We start from the raw sequence: 22,200 nt of genomic DNA on the forward strand, positions 1-22,200 counted from the left end.
GGTATTCTCAGTTGAATTGTACATGTTGTATTACTTGTCATTTCGGGGCTTTTTATAGCTGACTATGCCGTATGGGCTTTGCCGTACGGTGACCTATAGTTGTTAATGTCTGTGTCCTGTTGGACTCATGTTGAGAGTTGTCTCATTGACAATCATACCATATCTTCTATTTCTTAAGTGCAACTCGATACATTTATGCGAAAGATGGTACGTACTATTAAATTGTTAAATTGTTCCTTTTAAAATTGTTATACGATGATGACTGATGTACCCATATTTTGACTATTTTATCTATTGTATCTGTTTAATTAACGCATCAATGTAAATATAACGGAATTTGATGAGACTGTCATCAAAGTGAGAGGCTTAGCGCTATACAACCAGGTTAAATCCACCATTTTCTACATTTGAAAATGCCTGTACCAAGTCAGGGATATGACAGTTCTTATCCAATTGTTTTTGATGCGTTTTGTTAATTGATTTTGCCATGTGATTATGGACTTTCCGAATTGATTTTCCCCTTAATTCAGTATTTTTGTGATTTTACTTTTTTTTTTATTTTTTATACAAAACCAGCAGTCCTTTAAAACGTTTTACAACTGAAAAATACTACAAATCTATCATACATACAGTTATTTATAATGCAAATGTTTGGTCCATCAGCTTGACCAAATTTTCCATTTACAGCAAAGAAAAATAGCGTTGCCTGTTATTGTCAACCAACAACTTTGGGTGTGTTTGGATATACGCCTGAGGTGGCCTATGGTTACCCATAGGTACCTATGGTTTGATATTTTGAACACCCCCTTTGTCAACTTCTAAAATATCAAAATTATGATATTGGTTGCACACATTTTTTCAACTAAAACGCTGTGGTACAATTTTAGCAGGAATGATTCGAGCTGAACTTAGTAAGAGATTTCACTGGAACGAGTTGACTTATTTCCCTATAGGTGTGCTTTATTTGCCTATTTATTATTTTAAAATCTATTTCAAAACATCAAACAGATATTGTTTGAATTTTAAGTTTCCTGTTGTATGTAACATAATGTTTCTGATGGGAAAATTGAAAATGAACAAAGAATGCATCCGGATATCAGTTGAGTACAAACCTTTACAATAATAGATTATATAAAATCTATGTAGTATTCAATATTAATAAATATATCCCTTAATGATTAAAAAATGTATAAGGACGATTTGTTATCCGACACGACTCATATATTGTGAATATAAAGATATAGTAAATTAAGGTTTATTATTACATAAATGAGCTTCGTGGGATAGAAATCCACATTATGCAGACGAATATATCAAAACATATGATAACATATATCGGGTTGAACAAATCCATCAGTCTATATCTGTTTGAAAATTAAGTTGGTATAAGAGCCATACAATACAGACCAAAATTGATCTGTCATTCTGTATCTGAACGTTCCAAAAATCGATCAAAGTCTTCTTAAACATGTACATGTACATATATATGTGCACTTGCATAAGATCGATTTTCTTTCCATTGCAGTGCAAATGTCATTACAAAAACATTCCGGTTTCAGGAATTATAATGTTCTTTTCACACAATTGGCTGTTCAAACTTTTAGCATGTTTTGTTTCAACTTTGCTTAATAAGATGGACTTTTTATCGTTGAAAAGATATGTAGTCTACCTTGTATACGTGTTTAAAGTGTTTGTTTAGGAAATACGCTTCATCGCTCACCTAAGATGTTCTTATTTTGTGTTAATTACATGTAGTTAAATATCGCGTAAAGAACATATCCATATATATCAAGCTAAAAACAATTACACACAAATCATATCGATGTTAGTTGAGTGCAACAGATAAATGTTTAAATCAAATCTGTAATTTTGTTTTTCTTCAAACTTCGACGCGTAAGCTCGAAATGAAAAAAATATGAATTCAGATGAAATTGTACGTACTTTTGATATACCAGTATGCAAAGCAATCATGGTACAAATCTGAATGAAGTTCAACGGTGAATCGACATAAAATATCAGTGAAAATATCAGTTGACTTGCACTGGAAATTATTTTTCTATTTTCTTATTAGAAACATATTTTAAGACTATCATAGAGTGGAATTGGTTTGTGCTGAAACAGTGTTCAAGTCATCCTTTATCCCTTCTATCCTGTAAAGTGTACGACTTTGTATGTACAATGATAGCCGACTACTTACAATGTATACTTGTTATAGGTAAAGGATTCAGTATAATTACCAACGTAAGTGTTGCATTTGTCCATATTGTTACGGTAATACCTCTATTTTAAAACGTCAAATATTATTGATTGTTTGAAAGTTTGTTCGCTGCTAATGACATCTCTTCTTTGAACCCTTTTAAGAAACTTATCACGCAATATAATACTAAAAGAAAGTGTAAAAAATCAATTTTTCCAAACTCCAATGTAGCATTTATTAATGATACTCAATACCTTAGACCCATTGCTTATACATTTAAAAAATGAACTACAGAAAAATTAAGAAAAGTGTTATTACAATCAAACCAAGTTAAATTCAAATAAAATTACAATAGGGTTCTTCCCAATTTGAATATATGTATATACATGTATCCTCTCTACACAAGGAAATGAGGCGCTTACGTAAATACACATTAATCAAATGCATTTTCATTTAACAAAGCTAAAATTTAAGCGTGATAGGAAAAAGTTAATATATCAATTAATATTGCCTGTCAAAAACTTATTAGTCATCATATATTAAGAAAAATAAATGTAGTAAATGCTATAATCATGATTATTGATAGAGCTCAATTCGTCAATTCCAGAAAATAATAAAAAGATGAAAGGTAAATGTACTCGACAAATATTTCCATTTACAATTAGTTCACTTTCAAAACTAAGAGGACACTTTTACTTTCTTTAAGATATTCCACAGACAAAACCGATGCTAATGTTCACTTTTTGACGCTTTATCAGATCTAGACCAGCAACAACACCCAAGTTTAACATGTCTTACATAATAATCATAGGCATAGAATTGTCCATAACTTATGGGACTATTCACAAAAGATACAGCAGATAGTTTATAATTCAAAAGCGTTTTATTCTGAGGTATATCATGTATATTAAAACATGTTAAAAGATACAAATATTGCCACAGATTTAATCGTCATTTTAGATTTGTCAATACCTTTGGTGAATCGTTTGATTTTATTGTTCATCACTTACAGGAAATTTAATATCCGGTTTGAAACATCATCTCAAATGAACATACAGACATGAGGTCTTGTTAAGAGTTTAACATATTTTTTTATATAAAGTTGACAACGGAAATGGTGAATTTGTCAAAGAGACAATAACCCGAATAAAGAGCAGAAAACAACAGATGGCCATCAAAAGGTCCTCAAGACAGCCGGACACTCTCGCACCCCAAAGTTGGCTGAAGCTTGTCACTTAACAAAAATCTGTTCTAGACAATGACAATCAAAACCAAGGAGGAAACAAAGACTAAATAAACCAAAGGACATTTCAGTGAAACATAGACGTCACACTAAACTCCAAAACATATAAATGAACTAAGATAAAAGAAAAATATACAAGAATTACAAAAGGAGTGCCTGGGTTATTGTCATGTAATGTCATTTTAGAGGAATATTTAACATTGTAATAAAGTGCAAGGTTCGCCTTGCCATAAAACCAGGTTCAACCCACCATGTACCAAGTCAGAAATGTGGCAGTTGCCACCTGATGGTTCGTTTCTATGTATGTTGCATTGTTTTTTTGTGCTTACTCACATTTCAAGTATTACTAACAGTATCCACTGTTGTCCGAAAAAAAAAAATAATTTAAAGACCGTTCTGCAAATGAACAAAACAAATCTTAATTTACCACAAAAAAACATATGATGAATATTGATATAACGACAGCAGATTTGATTGAATATAATCTCATCATATATACCTGGATACAAATATGGTGTAAGCCAGAAGAACGTTTCGTGTACAAACGAGGCACCAGTAGTGCTCGTGTGAATAACAGATAAATAGCCAAATAAAGTTTGAAGTTAAAGATCAATGATGAACCAAAACTTTTGCTATAAAAATACGGATAATATCATTTTTTTTTATACACAATTAACTAAACAGTATATTGTGTTCAGTCATGGTTTGATTTTCGATGATAATCTAAAATTCAAACCAGGTAAACTAAAACAAGGAGCTAAAAAAAGATCAAGACATTGTACTCTATGTTGTAACATCTTCAAGAACCATTTAAGCAATAAATCGACCACATTGAGCAGTTAATCCTTGTTTAACGATTCAGAATTGGAAGAATACAACGAAAGACATATTTCATTTGTATTGCAATTATTTTCATTAAAATTGAACACTTTCTGTAAGAACACCTTTCAAGAGAACTACAAAAAAAAATACTCATTGTACATGATTTTGAAGTTTTAATTTGACATGACGTCAAATTGTTACAAATGATAAACAGGAAGAATTACTAATGGTTTTTTACAATGTCGTGTACACTCTGATACTTATTGTAAACCACTTGACACTACATGATAAAATTATGTTATTATACATAACATATTTGAAAACGGTTCATTAGCATATGTATTTCGAGTGCAGAAGTAAGACTGTATGTATATATATATTTATTTATATTTTTAATTTGTATTCTATTAACGTCAATACCATAGTTTCAGGTTAATCTGACAACCTTGTATTACTATTTATACTAGAACACACCCACGAAATCGCGAGCATTTAGAGCTTAGTTGAAGGTATGTTAACTATTGTAGGATGTATTTTTGTACATGATTTTATCACTGGAGAATTCCAGGAAAAAAAGTTTGTTAACATCTCGAGTGAAATGTTTTTGGCATATTCAGCACAATGACCTAAAACATTGTAAAAACTACTGATACCGTTAGAAAAGATTACAAAAGGAACACCGCGTCTTCTTTCGTGCATATTTTTGTTAAGGAAGCCCAAAATTAATACATATCAATATAAATTTGGAGGTGTTACTTGGCGTTATTTAGTGAAGATTAAATTTCGTCAATTTTTGAAGTCTTAAAAGGGAAAAATAGATATAAAAGTGTACTTTAGCATGTGTATTCTGCATATGATTTCCTGAAAAGACACTGTGAAAATTATTTATATAAAAAAGGAAAAGAAAATTCCCTGTGATGGGTTTGGAAAACTTAGAATCTTATAATTGAGACGCAAACTGTCGTTATGTTATGAAAAATCTACACATTGTTTTTTAGATCAATTTACTGAACAGTTGCGGTTTGAGGGTAAACCATTAATGGTATGATAACAGAGTGATGTCCAGTTTGGGAATTGAAAATGTAGAAATCATTCTTTTCAAAAAGTAAAAGAAGAAAATTGTAACACCATATGTAACAACAAATCTATGAATCTATTTACTGGTTAAAGAGGAGTTAAGGATTAGGGGTATTATCTCTATAACTGGATTTATGATGTTCAACCTTTACACTATAAATGGGTAGAGCTCATATAGTTTTCTATGAAGATCCCCAAAATTATTCTGGTAAAAAATCAAAAAGGAGTCGTACAATTGCATTTAGTCAGGAAGAGTTTTAGACAGTCTGATTAAAATTATTTTGATCATAAAGTATAAAAGGTCACACACAGGAACACTACGAACAATCGATGTTGTGAAGAAATTCATCCTTTTGGTTTAGATAACATTGGTCCAGACTGACGGACAAACGGACGGAAAGACACCCAAATCGCTGAATATCCCCGCTTCGTCAGAATAGGTCAAAGTAATAGTTCTAAAAATCATATTGTCGGAGAAGAAACGACAAAAAATTCGTGAACAAATCTACAAATGTACAGTAATGACTTTGTTGAACACATCTCTCTCAACAGAATGTTTCATATCTTGACAAACTTCTTTCAATAGACAATGAGAGTCAGTTTTATAACAACTTTTTTCGACCAATGAGCCGATGTTTTGCTTCCCAATTGTAATCTTTCCTTTTTCCTTTTCATAAGATATTTCAGACCTTGCATTTCTAAGATGTATATTGATCTCCTTAACGTAAGCGCGGGAGGTTCTTTAAAACTTAAATTGGCCGGCAGAAAAGGTTAACAATCGATTGTGTTTCTGTTGATTTTTTTTCTCACTTTTTCAGGATTGAAACGTAAATAGTACAATTTTATCATCATGTCAAAGATGTTTCTCAAAATTCTCTTGAATATGTGAAAAAACATATGATTATATCAAAGGAATGGAAAGTAATGACAGTTTTCCGTGCTACATGCATTTACGGAAATGTTTGGAACTCCTGGCTCACAATTTGCATTTTCTTTAATATGTTTAACGATGTGTTTCGTAATGATATTAATATTTAAAGTTTGGCCTGACTTTTGCTTTTTTAAATTCCGCTAATAAGTAATACTATATTATTCTGCCGAACATCACAAAAAAGAAACAGCTATATTTGTCTTCCGCTCTTATGTATGAACATTTATAAATATGTCTCAAAAATCATTGATGTATCTTATCTCTTCATAGGGTAATACATATCCTTTTAGCCTAAAGACTAAAAGAATGCCGAACGAGAGATACTACCAGTTACTGTATCTGACGATGACAACATTGGAAACAGGTTAATTTGAATTCTGTTGTTTGAAGAATTACTTTAATATTTCTGTCTAAAAGTTATGGGTTATTTCAAAATGCGCACCTCATTTTCAATGTTATTTCGAATAGACAGAAAAAGTATTAAAGTTATTCCATTTAATTAATTCTAAATTCCGTTTAAAACCGGTGTAAATCAAGAACAAAACGTTGATGACTTCACGGTCAAATGACAAAATTATACATTTTTTTTTATCGTAATGATGACACTCTGTCGTCATAACCCTTGATTTATTTACATTGTAGTATAACCAATTTATAATTGACATAGTAATTACCGCTTGAAAAAAAGATATGCAAACTATTGTTTGATTGGTTATAAAAGGTTAATTTTGGAATGTTTTATACCATACAAAACAAATTGTATAAAATACTTCTAACATGACAGAATTGAATGTTTACATAGCTTAAAAAGAATAGATTGAGATTAAATACTGAATTGGCTGTATGATTGTAAAAACGATTTCTTTTCAAGATCTCATATAACAATTGCAAGTTGTTATGATATTCAGGCGTTTATGGCGTTTAAGTTTAAGCACTTTTCCCTTCATACTTTTAGATTTCTTTTCATTTATAACATTATAAACAAGTCTAAGTTATTTAACATTGCAAATGAATAAATAACTTGTATTAAAAATAATACAAAATACGCACTAAAAGATATATTGCGTTTAAACAAAACCCACCACAATCAAATCCGTAACGATGATTCATTGTATTAGGAAATACGTTTGACCCATATACATTGTGATCGTTATTGTTTCCTTGTAATGCGACTATTCAAATTTACTAAATAATTTTTTGTATTTTATGTTTCTATAACAACTAACTAACACTTCTAAATGTAAAATGTCAACCTAATGGCAATTGAACATTTCACAATTGGTAGTAACCGAGTTTTATTAATAAATAATTTTACCAAAAAATATAACCGTACTTTCTAAGCTTCTATTACAGTTCAATAAAACAACTGCATATCTGCTTCGACAATTGCAAGTTTATTGAAAATAGAACACCATATAAATAAAAACTATGTTTATTATTACCATTGATAGTCAATAATATATCTGCTAGAAGGTCATTATCAACTATATGTAAAATACGTGCCGTTCTATAATAACATAAGCAGTGTCGGAACTAGAGAAGGGACCCACTGACTGCCTAAGAGGGTGTCGATTCTGTCATGCTACTGGGATTCCCTATATAATCAACCATTTTTCCAAAAAGAGGATACGAATCCCTGCTCCCCAAAATCCGCCTCTAGTAAGGAAGTATAAATGGTATCTCAAACACGTTGTATAACAGTTCATTATCAAATTTTAAACATATATATACATACATTAATTTCATTTTACAGTTTCAATGGCGAACATTACAGTTACCAACGAAAAACCTGGTGCCATAGTTCGTGGAACTGAAAATAACAACCTCACTTTAGAATGCACAGTAAATGGTGTTAACACCAGTAAACCTGTGATTTGGAAACAAAACGGTAGACCTGTTGCAGTAGGTCGTAATGGATCTGTGTTGTATTCTTTTATTCCAATGAAAAAAGATCATATGTTGGAATTATGCTGCCAGGTGTACGATAAAAGAAACGTAAATACTATAGAAAAAGTCATAACACTGGATATAAAATGTACGTTGAATTATTGTAATGTGTTTATTATTGAACTGTAACTGAATTAGTAGCAATTTCTGACGACAAAGATACAGCCAATTTTGAATATAACTCCAGTTCTATTGACACACAAAAATACGTATATTTCTGAAATGGTATGTGAGTTTGATCAAGACATAAACTATGAGAAGACCACTGCGTAAAAACCAAAACAAACTTCCATAATCCATTAGATTAAAACGATTAGAGATAAAAAAAAAAAAAAAAAAAAAAAAAAAAAAAAAAAAAAAAAAAAACACACACACACACACACAAAACACAATAAAACGAAAACAAACTTTATATAAAAGCACAACTCGTATAACATGTATAATGTTACCTGAAGGAGTTGAAACGTCTGCGTTTGTAAATATGCCTTATATTCCGGACCACCTTGGTGATTGTTTCGCAACTAATGCAATTTCAAGTGTTCCCTGCTTGTTTAAGTGTTTATTTTTTTTTGTGGATTGACTGTCGTTTTACTTTGAATTTGAAACGTTTATGCATTTTACTGCATATTTCAATCTGATCTTTTAGTTTCAAATTGTTCTTTATTTTTCTCCCTGTTATATACTCTCCTTATGATATAATAAGATAATGCATTTTTTTTTTTTTTTTATCTTTGATGACTTTCTGTTTTAGACAAGCCTGTTCTTGAATTTAACTTCCCATATAAAAGACATTTTATTAAAGGGGAAACAAACATACTGTGCTGTAGTTCTAACAGCAGACCTTCCACAAAAACAATGATGCTTCGCAAAGACCAGAAAGGAAAAAAAGAAGCACATCATAACAGCAGTATCTGTCTTACCCTGATGCATATAAGTGAAAGCGATGGAGGAAAATATTCGTGTTTTGCTGAAAATGAAGTAGGAATGACCGAACAAGAAATTATCATCACTATCTTATGTAATATTTTATAATATGTCATTGACCATTTATCTTTGTTTAAATAGAAAAAAAAATGTTCAAATGAATATTTGATTCTTATAAAAAGATCTCTATTTTGAATAAACAAAAAAACGAAAAAAAGAACATTGATATAACATGTATAAAAACAATCATTTTCCATTTACTCTAAGAAATCTAAATAATATGTTGTTCCGAGATAGAAAAAGTTTCTATAAAAAATGAACGACAGCTCTATAATAATATCAGTATGCACATGTTGTTTTTAGCCGTAAGTACCAGCACTGGTAATCAAAATGGTTTTAAAAAAATTCAATATAAACGATACAGAGATAAAAGAAATAGTATTCGCTTATATTCATCCATCTAAATGAAATGTCGCTTTCGTTTTACCTCAAAAGCAACTTCTTTGATTAAAATGACCAAAACGTTACATATATCAGCCAATAAAAAAGCTTGACTTATCATTTATGCTTTTACATTTTACCTAAGTGTCTCTCAAATTAAAATCATTATTTTGTCTCATTTATTAGAAAGTTTGGAATTAATTTTTGAAACAAGACGTATATTAACATGATTAAGTAACAATGTTTTACAAAACCCAAGAATATTATTCATGTCATTATCTTTTTTGTTACATTTGTTGTATTTTAAAAAGCTGTCCTTTGCATCTAGAAAGTCAATCAATGTTCTGTATTTAGTTCGAATCAGTTTTTTTTTACAACGGTAACGCTGTTTTTCTATCATACCTTTTTCTATTCTTATGACAATTTTTTTTTATTCTTCTGATAAAAATGCAAACACACACACACACACATATAGATATCAAAACCGACTTTTGTATACTTATGAGTAAAAAGTATCTCACAAATTTTCCATTCGTGTTTTATTATATTATTATACTATTTAACAGGAAATACATGCCTAGCTGGAAACCGTGACCCTGGCAACGCCCCAGTCTAACACCTATTATTGTTAGTACGTTTCAATTAGTTTTTGGATTGTTACCTTTATTGGTCTCTTTTTGATTTGAGCATCGGTAAATCTCTGTTTCTTAACCTAGCGTATTTTATCATTATACATGTTATACTTTGCATAGGTCCTCCTGTTTTTGTGGAGGAATATAAAATAGTACGGTTTGGAAATTTAGGAGAAGACATAACGTTGAAGTTGGTTGTGCAAAGTGTATCAGGCATTACATGCTGTCATATTGAAGGAGAAAACAGAGCAAAAAGACGACCTGGTATAATTATTCCTAAAAACACAACGCATTTGTTCCATGGCACGAATACTATTGTAGAAGAACTGGAAATTACTTTCAGCTTTACCGAGTTGCAAACAAGTGATTATCAGAAATATAACATTACAGTATGCAATCATGATGGAAACAGTAGTTGTATTGTAGAATTACAACCTATGAATACAGGTAAGAATACCCAAATTAGTATGCTATCATCTTTAAAGTGGAATTTGGTTTGCTCTTACAGTTTTTATACGGCGTTTTACAACTTCATTTTGCTACTTGAAAGTACTCATCGAGTCTCGGCCATACTATGCATGCTGGCCTTTTCTATTTTTTCTTTCAAAGCATTACTATAACTTTATTAAGTCTTTATTTGAAAATGCCTGTACCAAGTCAGGAATATGACAGTTCTTGTCCATTCGTTTTTGATGCGTTTTGTTATTTGATTTTGCCATGTGATTATGGACTTTCCGAATTGATTTTCCTCTAAGTTCAGTATTTTTGTGATTTTACTTTTTTCGTTATATAATTTATAAACATGCAAATGTCAACCATTTATAAAAATAATGTTATTGCCATGATAGTTATCTTTAAATATTTGTAGAATTGGAAATAAACCATGTTCTGGGTTTGGACGTTATTCTTATGTCTTTATTGACTATCATACTTTTGGTAGCAGGAATGGTTTTTGGTAAGTATGAAAATGGATACATAAAACAGGATTCTTTATTTGAAGAAAAGTATGTAATAAAAAAAATAAAATATTTTTAACTTTTTTGCAAATTGATTGAAACGAAATAAATTGTAAACATTAAAAACGCGTGCGGTTGTCCTGATTACACAGTAAAAGTTTACTCACGTCAATTTCTATTTATGTGAATCTCAAGTGAAATGGAAGTAAATTTCACATGAAATTAGCTTAGACGTGAAATTTACGTGAAATCAGTTTATGTGAGTTTCCGATGAAACTTATGCGAAACTCACGTGAATTGTACGTGAAAATCACATGCATTTTGTGCACGCGAAACTTAAAAAAAAGTAATTCAAATAACATCTAAATTTCAAATTTAATTAAAATCATGAAAAATACCAATTTTGCTTTAGAAAAGTCCACGTGAAATTCATGCGAAAATTTTCATGTGGGAATCATGTGAATCACAAATCACGTGAAATTCGCATGATCATTTTCACGTGAGTTTCATTTATTAGCTTGTTTAAGGTAAATCTGAAGTGAAATTATGAACACTAATTGCATGCGAGATTCATCTGAATTTCACGTGATCAGATATTTCCTGTGGAACATGAACTGTCCGCCATGCTAATCAAAACCCGGTCGAAATATAACAATCACATTCATGGGACAAGAACTTAAAAATTAGAGATTTGCCGACTATAATTCTTCATATATACAAATTACCAGTGAATTAATACACATACATATCGTATTGGTATGGTGACCTTAATACTTATGTTCCATGAAAATATATATTAGTCTTAGGTCTTCCTTACTACGCTGTTTGAACAATTAGTATATAAGGATCACACCCTTGTTTATGAAGAATGTACTGTGTAAAAATACACGTGCGTACTTTTACACTATTATAAGAACATCATTTGATATACAAATGCTACAAGTGCAATTAAAAGATTCTTGAACCTATAATTATTCTCTATTATATTACAGCATTGGTAAAACTGATAAAGAATAAAAGGTATGACCCCATTCTGTTCTTTCTCTGATATCATATTTAAATATCAATACTTTATCTCAGAACGTCATCTTTTGTTACACTAAGTAGTTTTGATAGGACAGTATAGTAAGACAGTTTCAAAACTACGTTAAAAAAAGAGATCCAATCTACCTAAATATGTGTTTAAAATTCTTATGTCGGCGCTCAACTATCTAATACAAGTATAATAAATTTTTCATCTAATTAAGACACAAAAAAATTTAAGAATAAGATGTAATTTCTCTCTTTCAGAATACAAACTCCCGAAGATGTGGTAGAAGTTGTTGAAGGTACTAGCTCAATTTCTAGGAAACATACACACAAACGTTGATTGTCCTACTGATTTAAGTTACATCACCAATGCATTCTTTAGTATATTCACTATTGTTAAAAAATTAAAATGTTATAAAAAAAATGGAAGGTATTGTAAGTAATGTCCTATAATGATTGGCACAATTATAAGCAAAGCGTAAACACACAAAACGTTTAGAAAATATTTTAAAAAGAAAAACAAATTGAACAAACAATTGCGCGTACAACAGTGCATGCACTTGAAGGTAATGATAGTCACCCATCTGACGAAACGAAGAGAAATTGAAAGCATAGAATATATTCTTATATATTAAAACTCAATCCCTAGCCAGTAAAGTGTGGCATCTGATGTGTTACATTAAATTTTGTACTTTTACAAAGTCAACCAAGGTTTTTCAGTAAAAAATAATATTGCTTCTCATATCCAACTTATTAAAGGTAAACATCTTATTTATAAAGGAAACATTGAACATAGATTGCCAGAATGTGTTAGTTGATAATAATGAGAAAAACGTTTCAGAATCTTATGCATCCTTGGTAATATGTTCAAAAGTGAATGGTTGAAAATGTCAAAAAAATGGAAATTCAACCAATGACTTGACGTCATTTTATTTTTTGGATACGATCATTGAAATTGCCAATGATTCTTTACATTCTAAAACGGCTAATTAAATTTGTTATGTACTACAGATAATACAGAAGCTGTGGCAAATGTACTTTATCAGTCTAATGCATTTAGATGCAATGAAGCCACAAATCGAAGTACTCCGTCAAAAAGTGCTGCAGTTTCAAACAGCCAAGGATGTAATCTAACTAATGAAGGTACGTGTTTTCAGCATTTTAGGAAATTAAGGAACAATTTTATCTTGGCACATCTATTTACACAGAAATAATGTTTGGAAAGTACAAATTACTATACATTTTATGAAAGTTAACCTCGTTCATGTCATGTCAGGTACTAACTTTGTTTTTTTGTAACAAAATGACGTTTGACGTTCCGGCACGTTTTTTTTTAATTCTTTTTTGAGTGTATTACAATTTTACTATGTGATTTTGAATGATTTTACTGTAAATTTAAAATCTACTTATAATCTTTTATATTGAAGTGGCATGTTGAACCAAAAAATATGCTGTCTACATTTTTATTAGAAAATATATTCTTAATAAGTTTATTTTTTTCTTCAGAAAATCAAAGACCTCAAAGGTTGAGCAACAGGTTCCAGGATTTGGTAAGTTATGATCTTCCTTTCACTCTTAAATGTCTGCTTGTTTCGTTTAAAAGATTCAACAACTAACTGCTAATGTGTTTCCAATTTTTATTTATTTAAAAATATACAAAAGTAAGTAGTCTTTAATTGGTGTTTAAAGTTCAGAAAGACAAAATTAAGAAAATTTCAAAGTAAGTGTTTCAAGTCGTAAGCTTAAAATATCTGCAATGAAACAAAATCACATTTGTAAAGAGTATAGACACAAGATCAGTGAGACTGAACTCCGATATAATACATTGTTGATCAATGTTATCTGATACATTGTGCTTCTAACAAAAAGGATAAAGGCAAATCCAGAAAAAGAATACATTTTAGGCCAAACATCTGTAGTAACTAGTGATTTTTATATGGGAAAATCACCTTTCTGCCATGCATTATGGAAGAATCAAAATTGACGTCCCTATGATTAGAATCTGTATATTAACAGTTTGTAAACAGATGTGATCAGCACAGTTTGAACTTATCCGAGAAAAAACTTTGTTTGCTTCAAAAGATGAGTTTAGATAAAAGCAATTCAAGACCTTAGTGAAAAACTAGCATACGCTTCTATAAAAAATATGACCCAAAAAAATCGCTGTTTCAGAGTATTCAACCAAATTAAACCACATTTATTCAAAAAGAAAATCATGTTAGCAGTAAGTATCATTTCTAAAATTTTGCAGTTTTGTGTTATTTTTCAGACAAGACAGTTGAATTATGCAGAAATATCATTTAAACCTTCTCTACCCGGCAATGAAATGCGTATCAGAGGACTAGGAAACAAAACTGAATATGCCGATGTAGATTTCACAAATGGTCACACTAGTGTAATCGAAACTCTAAATGAATTGAATAGTGACGAAGAAGATTTCATTGAAATTGAGGATCTTGAAATATTTTCGCATATAGATAATGAAACTGACAATTTTTAAGAAAAATGCAAACAAATACATTGAAATCAAGCAGCATAAACTCTTCGATGTCACAATAAAATATATAATTAAATTTTGATTAGATTGTTTCATCGTTCCTAATGACAGTAAACAAGGAAAAGCCCTTTTGTGGCACAACAACAATTAAGTCTTATTGTCAGAACTTATCACAGTCATTTTCAAAATGTTCAAAAAAATTGCGTTTATCTTGTGCTTCGTTGCGTAAAACTTAATAACCAGCTATAACATAATTTTAGTTTGGTCAATAAGTTGCAAAATATAAGACACACAAACGTGAAATACTTTTGACGAATTTTACTCTATAACGCCTTTCACGACTCAGAACGTTGTGTTGCTTGGTTGTTTCATATTTTTTGTTGGTTCTAGTTTCTTTGAAAAAATTGCTTTCCAATATTGAGTCCTTCATTTGTATCCGCTTACTTTGGTTTTAATTGTTTTCGAATTTGATTTTTTCGTTTTAAGTTTGTATCCGCTTTAAATACTTTACAACATTATATTCTCAGGCAGTTGACTTAGTCTGAAACCTGAATCATAATATTCAAACTGTCTGTTATTGATAATCAAGGGCTTTATTGAGGTGCCAGTCATTCAGTTGTATTCTTTGATGTCAATTGTAAAGATAAGTGTTTGACACTTTAACATCCCTGTGAATGAAAGATAAGGAAATAATAGGCTGTGTGACCTTTTTAATGAACAACTGGATGTTAATTCAATGTCAAATCAGATTTTCTAGCATATCATGAAAAAAAGGATTATTTACATTATGATATGATAGATTAATTGATTATGAAATGAAAAATACGTAATTATAATATTCAATGGCTAATTACTCGACCATTTGACAAATCGTACTACCTACACGAAAAATAGGACCCAAAAGTAAAAAGTATTCATTTCTATTGCTCTTTCGCGAATTCGTTTTTACTACTTTTTTCTCGAGGAAAGAATGTCTTAGTTGAACTATAAAATAACAAGTGCAAATGTATATCTTAACAAGTTTTTGAAAAATCAATCTATATAAAAAAAATGTGAGAAAACGGAAGTTGTGTAACAATATGCTGTACATTAATTAAATTCATTTTAGTAAGAAACAAATTCCGACTTTATGTTGTATAAGAAGTAAGATTTATACTTATTACTACTGTTTTTGTTTTAATCAGATGCACACGTTTTGGCTTATATCATGTTGCCACGTATACTTTGACATTGTACAAGATTATACTTTTCTCATGACATATACAGGTTTTAAAAGTTATTAATTGATTGAGCGAAAACAAGTCAAGGTTACACAAAACCGATAGAAACACATCAACAGTACTTTTACAGTAAAACAATGGAACAATAAGAACACTGAAGTGCAAAAAAAGTCAGGCGTCTGTTATTCAAACGTTGTCATATGTTCATGTCTGTCATATATTTGTTTTTCATAAATTGTTTTTATACATTAGGCCATTTGGTTTTTCTTTTCTTTTTTAAATTGATTCACATTTTTCATGTTTGTTTTTTCATATCGTTATCTACGTTTACGTAAAATAACTTATATCTTTGCTATTTGAGCTCTGTTCGAGAGTTTTTTTTTTTTATGTCACATCGTTTTATTCTTATACAAGCTTAAGATTGCAACTTACCCAAAACATTGGGCAAAATGTACCAAAGGACAATTCAAACTCATAATTCGAAAATGAAACTGACAATTAAAATGGCACAAAACGAAATACGACGAAAAGACAAACAACAGAACACAAATTATATGCAATATATAAACATATTCTTACAAAAAAATTCAAAAACTAAAGATTAAGCAAATGAACCGACCAAAATCAGACCTTTAAGAGAAAAACGGTTAATTGTTCATTTCTCATGGTAAAATATGATCAACATGAAGCTATATACTGTAGCATTAGCTGCAAGATTTATAGGAATTAAATACACTATGACATTAATTAGGTGGGCTTGCGTTGTCATCTTTATTTTTTGGAATTAACCAATATTTGAGTTGTTCCCCATTTCGTTATCCTGGATCATTTTATAGTTTTGTATGGGTTTCGTAATTATTTTTCTCTTTCTTATCCTTATCTTTAAGCATTTGATGGGTTAATGTCTTGTTTGCAATCAAATGAATCCTATCATATCTTGTATTTAATTTAGATACACAGCAAGTTATGCAAGACAATAATGAACATGAGAATGAAAATGTAATCAACGCCTTTCTTCAGTAAAAATATTGACAGTGATTGCCCCGACTTTCCAAAAACTTTTGTGATAACAGATTAGCAGCGTGCAACCTTTCAAACTAGCATGGAAATCCTAACAGTTTCATTTTATAACATCGAATGGTTACCTAGAGTATGAAATGTGTTCATCTCTAACCTTCCTTTTTTATGTTATGTTTTAGTTCAGTATTTTCGCTAACAGTATTTTCGTCTGCATAGCTACAAAACATTGTAAAGGCTGTTGTTGAAAATACCCTTAACACCCGTGAAAACTTCGAGAGTCGGAATATATAATTATGAACAGATGCAATCAAAAGATTTCAACTTGACGACGAAATGTTAGGAACCTACAACACATGTTTGCTATTGCTTCATGTAGTTGAGCTTTTAGTTGATGTGAATAGGTATCACACGTATAAAAAATACTTTTATAAACTAATGACTGTTCCCCTTTATTGTACACTCGTGCACCTTACTGTAACAGTACTAGTATTTAAATATTAACGAAACTAAACTGACGACATAATACAAAGGACTGTTTGAACAGTGGTATCCTACTGTCGCTTAATAAGTCGACCATATTGTTAAAAATAGCACAACATTGTTTTGAAAATCCTTTAAATGCGATTAATAAACAGTTGTTTAATGAAAATGTACCCTCGAATTTGACGCAGTGCCCTCGTTTTGTTTCCATTTCTGTTATATCGCTTTATTTTTTTTAATTGTTAAATCGATTGCAGCTGCTAATAATTTTCTTTATTTGTCTATGTTCGATCGACCTTATATTGGATCAAACATTTAATGTGTTTTTTATGACTACATTGTTCATACAATGTTCATACCCATGGGCAGCACCGTCCTTTTGAACATGCATTGTAAGTGTAATTTTTGTGAAATATTTAAACCTTTTTGGGGTAATTCAATATCACAATGTCACAATGTTATATTGAAAACGAAATAATGCACATGTCTAAAAAGTTTCACAGTGTATCAGAATAAACAAGTTGAAGAAGGAAGCAATTCACAAACGAACAAAATACACATGATAGATCTTAGTTTTTCATAAACACACCTCAGTAGAAAAACAAAAGTGAGTTGACAAGTGTTAGGAATGAAATCACCTCAGTCTTTTCTTCTGTAATTGATACCTGTAATATGTGTAAAATACTGTTATATTTAGTTGTTGCTTTTTCTTGCATCCATGATTTTTTTTTATCTTAACAAACGTATTTTAAGGTAGCACTACAGTCTAACAATGTTTTGGTTAAGATTTTTGTTAATCACATAATTTTGAAGTCGGTATTATTCTGCACAGTTCGTAAAAATTCAAAAGTCATTATCAAGTCACAATAGGGAGTAAAATTGATGATGTACTTTAAAAATTTGTAAATAAAAGCACATGGTAATAAATCTGAATATATAGGCATTTGGGAGGGGCAAATAATTCAATCATCTGTTGATACCAGTGTCAAGCTATTAATCCTTGACCACAAGATAAATATCGTTATATGTTACGTAATAAGTTTTTTTACTTATTTTTAATTTACCTCCATCTTTGTAAGTACTGTTCTACAACTTAAGAAAACTAAAGTATGGAGCAAGTCACTAAAACCTACGTTGACCTCAAAACAATAAGCTAGTAGTGTGTGGGATGGGAGTGTGTTTATCCCCATCGCAATTTACCCTTCACTATTCTTACTTTATCTATAAAATAAATTATGAGAATTCACATTTTAGAACCTATCAGTTAACGTCAGGTCTATTGAAACACATACTTAGTCAATAATACCATTTTAATCCAAAATTAGCATGAATCATGGACAAACAACAAATGTACAAAATAAGCGTGCATTGTAGTAAAACAAAATATCATACCCCTCATATTTACAGCAATGTTCATCGAATCTATTTGTTATTTGTGTTTATATGATCAAAATAAATGAATTATAAATTCTCAGATATATTTCTAGTATATAATAATCACATTCATCTCTTATCGGATTTACGTGTACATTGTATAATTATGTTTTTCTGTTCTTTAAACGAATCAATAGTTCTAAATATAAGAGTTTTCTGCAATGTAGGAAAATAATGCCCTACTATTACTGATTACAAAGAAAGGAATACATGAGTTAACATTTCTCACTAACATATATTCCACTGTATTTTCAAGTTTTAATTATTGAAATGCACGATATGCCATTGCTTGAGCTAATTGTCATCGACTTTACCGTTTTTACAAAAACAGTATCTTTTATGTGTAAGTTCATTGACACCACACTTGAAGAGGTTGTGTACCAACCATGGACACTTTTTGGTGGAAATATGTCTGAAATGCGATTATTGTTCCGTAAAACTTCGTAGTGTGATTCATCTGTGTTTGAACTGATTACTACAGATATAACATAAAATCCAGAAACTTTGCATGTGAATTTTCCGGTAGACTTGAATGACGCAAGATCAATGATTCCTGTAGAAGCTTTGATGGTTTGAAATTTAATAACTGTTTCTGTGGACAACTTTTTGGTTCCAGGAAAACATGCATATAATCCGACTGCAATAGAAAGGAATAATTGTATAGTCACAGTATCATACTAAATAGATAATCATAGTAGTCCTTTGTTAATGTATGTATTAATGTCGTTTTGTTAAGTTTCTTTTGTTAACTATTCTGACATCGGAATCGGACTTCTTTTAAACTGAGTTTTACTATGCGTGTTGTTGTGTGTTTGTTATTCTACATTGGCTAGAGGTATAGTGAAGGGTTGGGATCTTAAAAAAACTTTAAAACCCCGCCGCATTTTTGCGCCTGTCCCAAGTCAGGAGCCTCTTGCCTTTGTTTGTCTTGTATGATTTTAAATTTTAGTTTCTTGTGTATAAATCATGACGTCTATTATCACTGAACTTGTAACATATTTGTTTAGGAGGCAACCGAAAGACCCACCCGGTGCGGGAGTTTCACGCTGCACTGAAGACCCATTTGTGTATATTGTTGTATACGCTATGGTCGGATTGTTGTCTTTTTGACACATTCCACATTTTAATTCTCAATTTTATCAATACGTAATTGTAATCAGTTTTGATAGATGTGTGATAGATACCGATCTTTTTTAGTGTAATAATGATAAGGTTGAATGCATATCCTTGAATAAAGTCGGAATCTCTAAAAATGTTGACTTCATTGAACTAACACACTTTGTATGTTCCAGTTAAGTCAGTAGCCTGCCGTTAAGTAGTTGTCATTAGTTGATGTCTGTCATATTTGTGTTTGGTTATAATGTTGGCATAATGCAGGTATTTGATTTGGTTATATGATAGCCTTAGATCTATAGCGAACTATACCGTATGTGTTTTGTTTATTGACAAGGCCGCTTCCGCGACGATTAGGGGCTTATCTCTACCTCATTTTTGTTTAAGCAGATATATGTCTAATTAGCTATCTTAATATTGTATCTCTTTCTTTTTATTTTATCACGTGCATACATAATCACAAGTGATTTAGTTTTGTTCTGTTTGCAAAATCAGGTGATTGACAAACAAAAACAAAATTATACTAAGATTTTTATTTTTCATCGAAGAATTTCAACATGCCTCTCTTTGAAGAAAGTTTTGATTACGTTAAAGCTAAAAATGAAATAAGTTCCAAATAATGTTTGCTTTCAAGGACTTATCATTATGTGGAATACTATAAACATTAACGTACACACAAGCACACCCATGGTCTTTGTGATTGTTTGAAAAAAAAGTCTGCTAGTCGAGGACGTCTATTTATTTAGATTTACAGATGTCTTTAGAATGAATGTGTCAATTTGAAATTGTTATGTGATAATGGATTTATTAATTTATTAATTTATTCATTTTTGAACCTGAGTCACAAATATCAAAAACTTTCGGAAATTTGAGTCTTGAAAACTTTTCGACTCAATATTTGTTTTTACCTTTTTACCTTTTTTCTTTTTTTAATAAAGCATTACTGCTACACAGTTTTAATCTGGTATGTATGATGAGTTTATTTAAACTAGTGTTTGCGTAAAGTTGTGAGACCATTGTTTGTCTACCTTTTTATTCTTTTTGGTGGTTTTATTATGTGTAAAAGACTTGCGTTTTTACTGTTGGAATATTTTCATTTTTATTTTCTATTTTTGTTTTTCCTATTTTCTTAAAATAATGATCGTAATTGACAAAAATAATCATATTCGTAATGCAATTTGTTGTTTATGGTAAAATCAAAACTATAACAGTTCACATTAAAAAAGGCACTAGTAGAATACCGCTTTATATTAAGTCATATATCGATCGAGAGAAAACAAATCCGGTTGAAATTTGCTTATAAATAAATGGCGTATATTATACTTTTCAGGTCCCTGTGAGTTTTTAAATTGTCCCCGGTTGGTTAGTTTTTACAAACAAGAGGGACCCACAAAGGTTACATTTTTAAACGATAAGTGTTGATTATAAAGATTTAAATTTTTGAAGTATAACAAAGTGTGTTCGAAAGTTTGATTTATCTTTGTAAAACATTGTACATTGTACAAAAGTATTTCAGACATATTATGTAATTAATTATCGATTAAATAGAAAGTAAGAACAGATTTACATTGTAAGGGAACGATCATTCATTAAAAATTAATGGTAAGGGGTGTCATTAAAATGTTTGCAATAGTTACACATAACAAAGGAAAATAAACATGTATACCGTATTGTCTCAAATTGGCGTCCTTGCATGAACAAATGTAGATAAATGTACTAGATAGACCATAATGACCGGAATTACCACCTTTATTTTTAATTAAAAAAAATCTAAATACGGTCACTTTTAGCATATCTTGTCGGCACCTACTAATTGTCAAGGATTTTTATACTCAAAGAAAAGTTTGAACAATTCAATTTTGATCAAGTTAACTAGAAAGGTCAAACTTAAATGGCGTTTAACTTCGTAGAATTTCGCAAACTGAAACTAAAATCATTCCTGTTTTGACGGATGTTGCATTGATTAAAGAGGATAACTAAACAATTATTACAAGAAGTACCTTTCCCGTTTTCTTTTATTATTTTTCAAGTGCAATTTTAGTGTTTCTTTATATAGGTGCCTTTTTGGACATTTGCGGGTTACACTTTGATACACTTGAACTAAATTGGCCGAACACTTACGTTTTTCCACTATTGAGCCAAGGGAAAAAGATTCAGTCGTTTGGACTTTCTGATTATTGCATAATAAAATGTCATAATCACTTATCTCTTTCAAAAAGAAGTAAATGTAATTCTCT

General features: G+C 30.4%; 1 protein-coding gene across 1 annotated transcript; it reads left to right on the forward strand.

Moving 5' to 3' along the window:
* The first annotated feature begins 6,576 nt into the window (after positions 1 to 6,576).
* LOC139504198 (uncharacterized) lies at positions 6,577 to 14,699 on the forward strand. The gene is made up of 10 exons (XM_071294263.1): positions 6,577 to 6,634; positions 8,024 to 8,305; positions 8,969 to 9,235; positions 10,335 to 10,661; positions 11,083 to 11,169; positions 12,163 to 12,190; positions 12,461 to 12,498; positions 13,211 to 13,342; positions 13,706 to 13,749; positions 14,469 to 14,699. Exons 1-10 carry the CDS (start codon positions 6,577 to 6,579, stop codon positions 14,697 to 14,699), a joined length of 1,494 nt encoding a protein of 497 aa, XP_071150364.1.
* Positions 14,700 to 22,200: the final 7,501 nt, after the last annotated feature.

The sequence above is a fragment of the Mytilus edulis genome, chromosome 14, assembly GCF_963676685.1.
Source record: "Mytilus edulis chromosome 14, xbMytEdul2.2, whole genome shotgun sequence".
Classification (NCBI taxonomy): domain Eukaryota; kingdom Metazoa; phylum Mollusca; class Bivalvia; order Mytilida; family Mytilidae; genus Mytilus; species Mytilus edulis.